The following is a 12,305-nucleotide window of genomic DNA, read 5'->3' on the forward strand; positions in this document are numbered from 1 at the left end:
TACCGAACACATACAAACTGAGGGTTTTTTCTAGAGAGCTGGGACAAAGTTCATTGGACAAATTAACAGCAAATTACCCTTAAAGCCAAGGCATTTGCAGTAGGTGAGTCTCTGAAAATGAATAGTGACTTCAGGGGCAGAGCAGTGAAAATTCAGCTGCAGTTTACTGCTGGACGAAGGACAGGTGAAATCTGTTTGTTGCAGGGAACAGTTGTATTGCTTTGTATTGCTAGAGGGATCACTCTCAAGAGCTGTGACCCCCTTTGTGAGGGCTCCAGAAGTACTGTGTGATCACAGTGGCTGCTTCAAGTCGTACTGTAACTGTGTAACTCGGCAATTTTTTACATTCTGTATAGCACTTGGCACAATTCAGCCATGTTATGTCGAGGACTTTTAGACATCATGGTACTTAAGGGTTTAGATGTTGGAAGAAATGCTCGTTTTGTCTTATGTAAACTGAGTGTGCTACCTTATTATACTCGTAACACAGTTTTCCTAAGCATGCTTGTAAGTAGAGTATCTTAGAAACTCACGACTTTGCATTGTTGTCCATAGCTGCTCATTGTGAAGTGTGGGGAGGGTATTTTTACGGTGTTCCGGTTATTTTTTTGGTTGACAATACTTTTGAAGCCTTGACTCAGGAAGTGTCTGGAATCAGCTATGTGAGATGTCTTTATCTCTTGCTGATACTGAAAACTAAAAGCTTATTCTGCAATTTGAATGCCTTCAGTTTCCTTCCTTGATGGCCTTTTAGCAACCAAACCCAGTGAGAATCATGGTTAAGCTTGTCCAAAATAAAAATTTATATATGAATCTGTCCCTCTAAAAAATATAAATTAATAAAAATAACGCAGGGAAGGTTTTATGATTAGTGATGTTTCATACTTTAGTCCTTCCTTATAATTTTCCCAAGTAAAATGCTGGCACTAATGCTTTTTCTCATCTTTCAGAAGCAGAGCGCTCTGAAAGGAACACATTCGCGGAAAGGCTCTCAGCTGTGGAAGCTATTGCAAATGCAATCTCTGTGGTATCAAGCAATGGGCCAGGAAATAGGGCAGGATCATCAAGCAGCAGAAGGTAAACTGACTAATGCTTTATTCTTGTTTTCTGTATGCTGATTTCCATATTAATTACCAATCTCAGTGATTCTTTCCTTCAGTCTAGTTAGACAATGGGCTCTGTTGCTACTTGCAAGTCAGATTTCACTTCTTCAAGTACCAAACTAGAGTTCTAGTGGGTTTTTTGAAGCCATTTCTGGTGTGAAAACTAGTGGTGGGAGGATAAGTTCTAGTCCTCTTTACTAAGGGGAATTAAATTTTATTGCGGAAGTACTGTTATAGTGTCCAGGCTTTTTTGCTTTTAAGAGAATTTTGAGGGAGGTGGTCTCTTACACAGACAAAGAATACTGCAGTCAACATGACACCAGTGGGAAAGAACTTAAGTTGATTCTTTTTACCCTAAGTATTTATATTGTAGTGGGAGTCCTTTGTATCTAGGTGGCTCTAAAGGATAGGTTCCTGACCATGACAGAATCCTAATTTCTGATGAAATGTGTGTTGTTCTTCTTTCCATGATGGAAATAGAGTGGTGCTCTCCGTGAGGGAATTTGATGGTTATCTGTACTGAGTTCTAGTTAGTTCAGAGAACTCTGGAGGAGGGCATAGTACATTTTTTTTTTCAGTTAGCTGTGTAGTCAAAGCAATTGAAATGAAAGGATGTTGTTATCCTTCTCAAGCTGCAGTTCTTACCCCCATGATATTTTTGATAACGGGAGATAAGTGTGAGGATTGAAACTTCCCCCTCGGGTTCTGTCGGAAACATTACTCTTAAGAGGTAGTGCATTAAAAAATAAAACAAAAACCAAAGCTACCTTTACGTTTGTATCTCTGTATCATACTGGGTTCTTTGGCTTCTACCTCACTCCTACTACCTTTCCCTCTAGGAAGATGATGCAGCATTTCTCGAAACTGTATTGACTGTTCTCAGTAAAGTAGTGTTTCACGTTAAGTAACCTTAAACAAGTAACTCCTTTCAGATTTATTTTTTTTTTTCAAGACCCATTTTTATTCTTTCATTAACCTCTTCTTGCAGTGAGATTAAAAAAAAGCCCAGCAGCAGCAAGAGCCAATCCTTGCACAATAACACCCTAGCAATGAGTTTAGGGTAAAACTAATGTCAAATAGAAGTAATAATACCCCTCAGCTTATGCTTTTTATTCTCATTATTCTTTACGCTGAAAAAAAATGGAGATAAGAAGAGTTTGGTTTCCTTTTTCAATGTGCAATTCTGTGTTTAAAATGTTCTAATTAAAAATACAGTCTCATTTTCATTTATACCTTTGTTCTGTATTTAGTTTGAGATTAAGGGAAATGATGAGAAGATCTTTGAGAGCTGCTGGATTGGGCAGGCATGAAGCCGGTGCTTCATCAAGTGATCACCAGGACCCAGTTTCTCCACCAATAGCTCCTCCCAGCTGGGTTCCAGATCCTCCGGCAATGGATCCAGGTAAGTGTTCTCATGTATTATATTAAGACTGTAGAATGAAAGATTTAATAAAGGCAACTATGGCTTTTAAGATGAATCACTTAAATTCAGCTTGAGACTGAAATACCTTATGTCATTGAGGTAGCAAGCAGTCACTGAGGTAGCTTTTGAGAGTTTACTTAGACTTAACGACTGGTTTTTAGTCCAGTATGTGTCTTTCTAATGCTGGTGTCAAACTTCTGCAAAGTGTGTTTTGTAACACTGAGTTACATTACTAATCAAGGAATATGGCCATCTGTAGGAAGTGCCAGTTAAATACAGAAAGCCTGCAGTGTGCTAGACATTGCAGAAAGAGCATGTTGTTAGGGATGTTTTTATGTATTGATATACATCCTGCTGTTCTGTTTACTAAAAGATGGTGACATTGATTTTATCCTGGCCCCCGCTGTGGGATCTCTTACCACAGCAGCGACTGGCACCGGCCAAGGACCTAGCACCTCCACGATACCAGGTGAGGACATACTGCTTCTCTGACTATGCTTTGGAAGGAAAATTATCTCAAAAGCTGTTTTTGCCTGCACAGACTTCCTGCATATGAAAATGCCTCTTATCAGAGCAAGATTGGATTGAAGCAGAATTTCACAAGTGTGCAGAAAGTAAATGAAGCACCAGGCTGTGTTTTATGTAAAAATTATTTTTACCTTGGGAATGGAAAACATGTAAAAATATGGTAATCAGTATGGAACTGGAATTACTGTCTGTATTTCAGAATGTGATTTGGAACTGAAATTTACTTCAGTGAAATGTTGCTGAAACTGGCAAACCATTGACTAGTCAGGCTACTGATTAATTACCCCAGTGAAACATTGAATTGTTTGTTTTTAATAAGTAGTCATTTTTGAGGAAAAACTGTTTCTCTGCAACTTTTCTTTTTTCTCATTACAGGTCCTTCTACCGAGCCATCTGTAGTGGAATCAAAGGATCGGAAGGCAAATGCTCATTTCATACTGAAATTACTATGTGATAGTGTTGTTTTACAACCTTATCTTCGAGAATTGCTGTCAGCTAAGTAAGGATTTTCATATGAATTCTCAATATCCTTTGTAATGTTATACCACATGAAATTTATTACATAGAAGCCTTTTAGAAAAGGTTATTTAAAGGTGCATTAGTTAAATTGGAGAATGTTAGACTATTGGCTGTATTTGTGGCCTACCATCCCTTAACAATAGGTCTATTTCACAAAAATAAAACACATAAAAGAGTGCTTATTCACTCTGTGGTTTTTCTGTTTGCACAAGATTAGCAGTGCTAATTTTTCATAGTTTATTTCCTACCTTTCTTGTTAGAACAAAAAAATTCAGTGTGTTTTAACTTGTCTGCTGTTCTTATCCCTAGGGATGCAAGAGGCATGACACCATTTATGTCAGCAGTTAGTGGCCGGGCATATCCTGCTGCAATTACAATTCTAGAAACTGCACAGAAAATTGCTAAAGGTACACCAGTTTCAGTAATTACTAGCCTGTGGTTTCCTTCTAAAGTTCTGCATGTGTGCAGATTCATTATTAACAGTGCTTTTTTGAGTGTGGAATTACATGTGTTTGAGCAGCGGGTAATGGTGGTGAACATCTCTTTCCAAAACACTGCATATTGCTTTATGTTTTGGAAATGTGCCTCTTAAGGAGTATCTTCCTCTTTTGCAGTGAGTATATTACAATAGATTTCTATGAATATTACTGCTTTTGTGCTCTTCCTAGTCTTTTCAGCATTTCATTGATTTACAGACATCAGTGGGTTATGGTACTGCTTTTCAGTAGCTCAGAGGTATCACCTGGAACTTCTCTTTGAATTGGAAAAAAAACAATATGATAAAGCACTGTGCCAAGCTAGATCGTGTTCTTGAAAAGACTTCTGTATAAACACATTTTGTGACTCTCTTTCAATGTTGCTATCTAATTGTTTAAGAGAAAATATATGAAGTTGAACTCAACAAGAGACTTCAGCAGATTAGAGCTGCGGTGTGACAAGGCCTTACAGGACTGTGGGTATTCCTTATAAGAATATTGCCCGTGAATTACTTTTTAATCCTTCAAAATAGTGGTCCACTGACTTGGTTAGAATGTCAGTGAATTTAAAAGTGGGGCAGAGTTGGTGGTTGTATTTTTCAGTCAGGATTTTGAAGCAGCATCTGTAAGAAATACCTGTAACGTGATGAGCAGAAAGCTTTCTCAAGCAATTGTGACAGAGACTTTATTCAAAAGTCTAATTCTGTAGGGGATTTTGTAATGGTAGGTGTTTGTACAGTATTGGTTCTGTTGGTGGGGTGTTGTTATTTTGGGGGTGGTTTTTAACACTGGCATTTGATTGTTCTTTTAGCTGAAGCAACTTCCAGCGAAAAAGAAGATGATGTGTTTATGGGAATGGTTTGTCCTTCTGGTACAAATCCAGATGACTCTCCTTTGTATGTTTTGTGTTGTAATGACACATGCAGTTTTACATGGACTGGTGCAGAACATATTAACCAGGTGAGGCTTTTTGTTGTGTTGTGTTTTTTTTTTTTCCTTAAGTAAATAGGAAGGTGTTTCAATCATGGATTGTGTTAGTCTACTAATCTAATCTTCAAATTATTAAAGTTGCATTGTTTAGTCTGGTATGATCATTGCCTCCTCTAATTGCTTTGTACTCTTAAAGCTGGCTGTGTTGGTCAGAGTATGGCTCTTTGTGAGTGTGGCTCTTTCCCCTCTGGCTAACTTTGGCAATTTCATGGAAACAGCTTTTTGCAAACACTGAATATTCAAACTAACAATGAAGTTTCACTTTCTGGAATTAACTTAATTCTAAGTGAAGGCATGAGTTCGAGCAAGTGCTTTTTTCACTGTAACCTGGAATACTGTGAGATTGCAAGTGCTGCAGGGAGAAAACTGTGTAACGTTTTTGGTAATGCTTTTTTTAGGATATATTTGAATGCCGAACATGTGGCCTATTGGAATCGCTTTGTTGTTGCACAGAATGTGCAAGGGTCTGTCACAAAGGCCATGACTGCAAGTAAGTATTGTATTCTCTTTCTTATAATGAAATCAGTATTTTGTGGGTTTGTTTACTGATAGTTAATTTTTTTTCCTTGAAGTGTTCAGATATTTGAGAACAGAAAATTAATAAAATATTTAAAATACCTTTCTTCTGCTCTGCAAGATTTGTTTTATGAGTTAGAATGGGAAGAGTAATCTGAAGCTGTCTTCTACTTTTCACTTTGTAGAATTTAGAGTGTGTAATTCTAATTCTCAAAGTGTTTTATATTCTGAGAATAATATATCTAAATAATAAATTTTTTAATTTTGGATGTCTCTAGCAGTTATCTGAAGGCAGTGAATCCTGATGACAGATCATTTTTGTAAACTTTTAGAAAAGTGTAGCCTATTAAATGCCTAGATCAACTGTAATAAAGGGAAAAGTGAGTAGGCAGTCAGAGGAACAGTCAAGAAGTCTCTGATCAGCCTGGCGAAAGCTTTGAAGCTGCAGAGGTTCTGTGGCACTGTTAGAGGGTGTAAATGTTACGGCATTAATATCCTAGCTATAATAAGCTAACAGATACAGTTATAACAGTGTTGTTACAATTCTTAGTGTTGTAGCAGTTACTGAGCTTTTACTGCATGTCATGAAGATTGGCAGCTTCCTTGGCTGGAAGGCTATTTTGGGGAAGGATAAATGGTCTTGGATGAGTTTCAGTTAGGTGCTATGAAAAGAAATGGGTGTAGGAAACAAGAACAGCAGATACCAGGTGTTGCCACACACAAACTACATTTCTCTTTTTAGCTAGGTTTTGACATCTTGCTGCTGCAATAAACAAAAAACTCTTACCAGGAATGTTAATGTGCACACTAAGACCCTTTGCCTGTGTAGAGAATGTTTGGTACGTTACTGAGAAGTGTTGCAGCTCACCTTTTCTATTTCTTGTAGACTCAAACGAACATCTCCAACAGCCTACTGTGATTGCTGGGAAAAGTGCAAGTGTAAAACACTAATTGCTGGACAGAAGTCTGCTCGCCTTGATCTCCTTTACCGCCTGCTTACTACCACAAATCTTGTTACCATGCCAAATAGCAGGCAAGTTCATATTTGCAATGCCCAGGGTAGAATAATTGTTATTATTTTTGAATATGTGGTATATCATATCTCCACTAATCAATTTTTCATTATAGGGGAGAGCATCTGCTGCTGTTTTTAGTACAGACAGTTGCCAGACAAACTGTGGAACACTGCCAGTACAGACCACCTAGAATTAGGGAAGATCGTAATCGTAAAACTGCAAATCCTGAAGGTAAGAGCTGTTTCAGTGTAATAAATGGCAAATCCCATGTTTCAGTACCTCTTTCTTAAGTTGCTTTTTTGTCTCCTTAGATTCTGATATGCCTGATCATGATTTAGAGCCTCCTCGCTTTGCTCAGCTTGCTTTGGAACGTGTTTTGCAGGACTGGAATGCACTGAAGTCCATGATCATGTTTGGCTCCCAGGAAAACAAAGACCCGTGTGTATTTAGATATAGTTGTCAATGTAAAGTTTGATGTGATATTGGAGACCTGCTGACTTATATAAAATTCATTCCCTTTCTTTTTATTCTTTCCAAGTCTTAGTGCAAGCAGTAGGATAGGTCATCTTCTGCCTGAAGAACAAGTTTACCTTAACCAACAAAGTGGAACTATTCGCTTGGACTGTTTTACTCACTGCCTCATTGTCAAATGCACAGCAGACATTTTGGTAAGCACTTTTAGCCATATTTTACATAGATTTTCTGAATAATATGAAACTATAGATTATCTCTGGTGATATTCTTGGAGAATAATTTGAAAATGACTTGTTGGTTGTATTTTTGTAAATTTCTAGTGCTACAACTGTGATCTCCCTTTAAATCTTAATGTGTCTTGTTTTATGCTTCTGAATTACATGTCACTATATTGGGTTGTAATGACCTGTTTCTACAGCTCTTAGATACTTTACTGGGTACTCTGGTAAAGGAATTACAAAACAAGTATACGCCAGGGCGCAGAGAAGAAGCTATTGCTGTTACAATGAGATTCCTGCGTTCTGTGGCAAGAGTGTTTGTCATTCTTAGCGTGGAAATGGCTTCCTCCAAAAAGAAAAAGTAAGTGAAGTGGTGGGATGCCTGTGAGCATTGGCTGTGGTGGGTTTATTTTTTCAACATTTATTCTTTTATTAAATTAGTTGATAAAAATCAACAGTAGGCAGAAACATCTTAATTTGTGGTCTGTAGGCAGCATAATGCGGAAAGTTGCAAACCTCAAGCCTGCATGTTAGCTAATGATATGTCATGTAGCTTTTTAATACAAAACTTGTTAAACTTACATGTTCATACTGAACCTTTCTGTTTAAAATGTTAGGATTTTTGGAAGAAGGGAGTTTTAACTTAGAACTACAGTCTGTGATTGTCAGTAATAGATTTCGGTATTCAGCCTTAGTCTTGAATTATTGAAGGATGTTTTTAGCTGACTGGAATAGCTGTGCATAGTTGCTATAAATGCAAATGTATGTATCTGTTAAAAATAATTGTCTTGACTTTCTGGAGGGAAAAAATTAAAATTGATATTATTATATTACCATAATACTTTTTTTTGGTGGGGGGTGTGTGTGTTAAAAAGTTATTTAACCTTTATTTTTCTCTGTTTTTTTTCCCCTAGCAATTTTATTCCACAGCCAATTGGAAAATGTAAACGTGTATTCCAGGCATTATTGCCTTATGCTGTTGAAGAGTTGTGCAATGTAGCAGAATCTCTAATTATTCCAGTTAGGATGGGAATTGCACGTCCTACAGCACCCTTTACACTTGCTAGCACTAGTATAGATGCCATGCAGGGAAGTGAAGAACTGTTTTCTGTGGAGCCTCTGCCACCCAGACCGTCATCTGACCAGTCTAGCAGGTAAAATTCACTGAAGCTCACTATTTGTTCTTTTTAAAGACTTGCTAAAGGTGGTTTTGTTCTGAGGCTTTTTATTCTGGCCAAACGTTTTGGAAGTATTTTCCTACTGACATATTTCTACAGTAATTTTAGGTACATAATGACAGCCAAGGGTCCAACCTACTTTTGTTTTGTTTTTAAAGTTCTAGTCAATCTCAGTCATCCTACATCATAAGGAATCCGCAGCAAAGACGAATCAGCCAGTCACAGCCAGTTCGTGGCAGGGATGAAGAACAAGATGATATTGTTTCAGCAGACGTGGAAGAGGTTGGTTTTCTTTTTTTTGTATTTTTTTTTTTCTCAGCACACACCTAATGCATTAGCACATACTTTAATGTCTGAACCAGAAACACATGCATCAGGAACCCCGATTTGCAAAAGATAGAGTAGCACTTGAAGTAGCCCTACTGTGCCGTAAGCATATTGTTTTAGTAGAGGTTTGTAACTTGTTTTGTATTCATCAATATTTAGTCATTTTAGAGTATACCGTGTCTTGCATTTGACAGTTACAGTATGATTTAGAATACTAATTAATACATCTGTTATTTCCTTTTATATATAAACTTGTGCTATATTACAACTCCCTGTTAAAAACTTCTAAGTCTTTCATGCATGGTTGCTATTTCTTAGGTTCTATTAGAGAACTACAGGGTCTTTTATGAAGATGGTAGCTCTTCAGTATTTAGAAACTAATTCTAGGTTTTACAGTCAGTTTTACCCTTTCAAAATTAAAATCTAATGTCCAGTGCTGTGTTTTATTTATGTGCCTGATTTTTTTTTTCCCCCCAAAACTGTGGCCTGTACAAATGTAGACAAGTTTTGTGTGGCTATAAGTTCATTTTCTGTTCATGTCAATTCAATTGTGAGCTCATCTTTCTTGGATGTGAGGGGTTTTTTGTTTTCTTCTGTTTTTAATATAAATTTTGCTCTGAGTTTTTGAAAATATGTAGATTATGTCTGATACGGAAGATATTCTAGTATAAAATTACAATGCTCTTTCCAGGTTGAGGTGGTTGAGGGGGTAGCTGGTGAAGAAGACCATCATGATGAACAGGAAGAGCACGGTGAAGAAAATGCTGAAGCAGAAGGACAGCATGATGAGCATGATGAAGATGGTATGTATAGCACATTACTGCTTGGGTAAGCAATCTGTGCATCATAAATAAAAGGTATCTTTGAAGTCACCAGTGATAATGACATGGGAGACTTGCACAAGTAGAGAATCCAAAGGTTTCAGATTATACGTCATAGAATCATAGAATGGTTTGGGTTGGAAAGGACCTTAAGATCATCTAGTTCCACCCCCCTGCCACGGGCAGGATACCACACTCCAGACCATGTCACCCAAGGCTCTGCTCTAGTACCTAGACACCCTCACAATAAAGAACTTCTTCCTTATTTCTTGTCGTGGTTTAAACCCAGTCAGGTAATTCGTTCGCTCACTTCCCCCCCTTTCTTGCCCTCCCCCTGCTCTCGGAGGGACGGAGAGGAGAATCAAAAGAATGCAACTCCCACGGGTTGAGATAAGAACAGTTTAGTAACTAAGGTGTAACACAAATCACTACTGCTACTACCAATAATAACAATGATAAAGGAAATAACAAGGAAACAGAATACAACACCTCACCACCCGCTGACCGATAACTCGCCCCCCAAGCCCGACCAAACTCCGACCGATACCTCCTCCAACCCTGCAGTCTGCCAGCCCTTCCAGCTAACTCCCAGTTACATCCTGGGCATGACATGCTGTGGTATGGAATAGCTCTTTGGTCAGTTTGGGTCAGGTGTCCTGTCTCTGCTTCCTCCCGGCTTCCCCTCCTCCCTGGCAGAGCATGAGGCTCACAAAGTCCTTGGCCAAACCAAAACATCTCTATCAGCTCTGTTCCCGAGCCGAAAGTCAAAACACTGCACTGCCCCAGCTACCAAGGAGGAGAAAAATGACTGCTACTGCTGAACCCAGGACATTTCTATACTGAACTTTCTCTGTTTGTGTAAACCTGTTACCTCTTGTCCTGTTCCTACAGTCCCTGATGAAGCGTCCCTCTCCAGCATCCCTGTAGGCCCCCTTCAGCTACTGAAAGATTGCTGTGAGGTCTCCTTGCAGCTTCTCTTCTCCAGACTGAACAGCCCCAGCTCTCTCAGTCTGCCTTCTTATGGGAGGTGCTTCAGCCCCTGTATCATTCTCAAGGCCCTCCTCTGGACTTGCTCCAACAGCTCCATGTCCCTCTTACGTTGAGGACACAAAAATTGCACACAGTGTTGCAAGTGGGGTCTCAAAACATCTTACAAAAGGAGATAAGGAGAGTGACAGCTTGTAGTAGGCACATTAATACATTCAGTTTTCTCTTTCTGCTGGAGGAGAAAATACTAAGGTGCCAAAGGATAAAAAAAAACAAAACAACAAAACAAATGTTATGTTCCTGGTTAACAATATTTATTTTTCATTTTGTATTTGCTACTGTAAAATACAGACATAACCTATAGAATCATAGAATAGTTAGGGTTGGAAAGGACCTTAAGATCATCTAGTTCCAACCCCCCTGCCATGGGCAGGGGCACCTCACACTAAACCATCTCACCCAAGGCTTCGAAAGTAGCCCAGCTCTTGCATGGTCAATGATAGAATAGTGGTTAATGGTAGATGTGTTTTCAAAAGGGATCTGAATTATGGTGAGCTAGTTTACAAACCAATCAGAAAGTAATAAATTATGGTTCAGTATTTTGAATAAAATGAATCCCCTGTGTATGAAAGTTCTTGCAATTAATATGACTTGTATTTAGTTAGTTGGGGATTAGATGGCTCAAAACTATGTTTTTAAAAAAAATTATCATCATCTCTTTCTGACTGTGCTTTGTGTTTTCAGTCAATACATTTACAGTACAGAAAATCTGTCTGTTCACTTGCTGAGTATTCAGGACATTTGATTCTCAAAAGTTAAACTTGAATAGAACCTGTATTTTTTTATTACATTTTTTTAAAGTTTTCAGGTATTCCTTAAATATTAATTTGAAACCTTATATGGTTAATTGTGCTAATACATGTGCATGAAGAGTTGCAGAGTCTTTGGCTTCAGTGACTTGTTCTGAGTCTTTAAAGTCTTCATTTTCAGTGTGTGTGTTGAATGTGTATGTGCAGTATGGTGTGAGAGGGCCAGGGGCTGCAAACTGCTGGAAAATAAGAAAATATACTCCATGTGTTGCTGTATGTTTGCATTGCTTTTATGACATCTCCCTTGGGTATCCATTAACTTCTGCTATAGTAAGAGGCTCTGGGTTTAAGATGTCTTATATGAATCACTACAGTCATGCTATTTTTTTCCACATTCTAAACATGAGATGTTTTGTGTATTGTTTTTATAGGCAGTGATATGGAGTTGGATTTGCTAGCTGCTGCTGAAACAGAAAGTGACAGTGAGAGTAACCACAGTAATCAGGACAATGCTAGTGGGCGCAGAAGTGTTGTCACTGCAGCTACTGCTGGGTCAGAAGCAGGTATGCCACATCATCTTGTGTATGATCTAGCTCTTCAAATTCAGATATCAAGTTGTACAGAAAAAATAAATGTGTTAGTGATTTAGTATGGCTTTCACAAGGGCAGAATTTGTCCCTTTGGATCTAGACTGCATCCAGCACTCCAGAGGTACACTAGAGAAATTACTTCACAGCTGGACTGGACAGAGCGAGAATTACCTGGTTATGACATTTTCACATGTACCTTTCCCTTATAATCTTATTTTTTCCCTTTCTTGTATTTTTTTTTTTCTCTTTACCCAGCTTCTTTCGCACCCCACCACCACCTAGCAGCCCCACCCCCCCATTTCCTCACATTTCCTGCTTTTCCATTGCTTT

At 38.3% G+C, this 12,305-nt stretch overlaps 1 protein-coding gene across 1 annotated transcript in view; it reads left to right on the forward strand.

Moving 5' to 3' along the window:
• UBR5 (ubiquitin protein ligase E3 component n-recognin 5) overlaps positions 1 to 12,305 on the forward strand; it is an 86,628-nt gene that overhangs the window by 54,581 nt on the left and 19,742 nt on the right. Inside the window, exons 22-37 of the mRNA XM_061447993.1 lie at positions 951 to 1,077; positions 2,354 to 2,505; positions 2,900 to 2,995; positions 3,430 to 3,553; positions 3,883 to 3,980; positions 4,861 to 5,009; positions 5,438 to 5,529; positions 6,442 to 6,588; positions 6,684 to 6,802; positions 6,883 to 7,009; positions 7,110 to 7,239; positions 7,464 to 7,624; positions 8,178 to 8,417; positions 8,600 to 8,723; positions 9,460 to 9,571; positions 11,817 to 11,948. Of these exons, the coding sequence (XP_061303977.1) occupies positions 951 to 1,077; positions 2,354 to 2,505; positions 2,900 to 2,995; positions 3,430 to 3,553; positions 3,883 to 3,980; positions 4,861 to 5,009; positions 5,438 to 5,529; positions 6,442 to 6,588; positions 6,684 to 6,802; positions 6,883 to 7,009; positions 7,110 to 7,239; positions 7,464 to 7,624; positions 8,178 to 8,417; positions 8,600 to 8,723; positions 9,460 to 9,571; positions 11,817 to 11,948 (2,130 nt within the window). The remainder of the gene's footprint in view (positions 1 to 950; positions 1,078 to 2,353; positions 2,506 to 2,899; positions 2,996 to 3,429; positions 3,554 to 3,882; positions 3,981 to 4,860; positions 5,010 to 5,437; positions 5,530 to 6,441; positions 6,589 to 6,683; positions 6,803 to 6,882; positions 7,010 to 7,109; positions 7,240 to 7,463; positions 7,625 to 8,177; positions 8,418 to 8,599; positions 8,724 to 9,459; positions 9,572 to 11,816; positions 11,949 to 12,305) is intronic.

This window comes from Pezoporus flaviventris, unplaced genomic scaffold (genome assembly GCF_033815535.1).
Source record: "Pezoporus flaviventris isolate CSIRO_AGI_PZ_B2104156 unplaced genomic scaffold, CSIRO_AGI_Pfla_v1 ptg000007l, whole genome shotgun sequence".
In the NCBI taxonomy this organism is placed as follows: domain Eukaryota; kingdom Metazoa; phylum Chordata; class Aves; order Psittaciformes; family Psittacidae; genus Pezoporus; species Pezoporus flaviventris.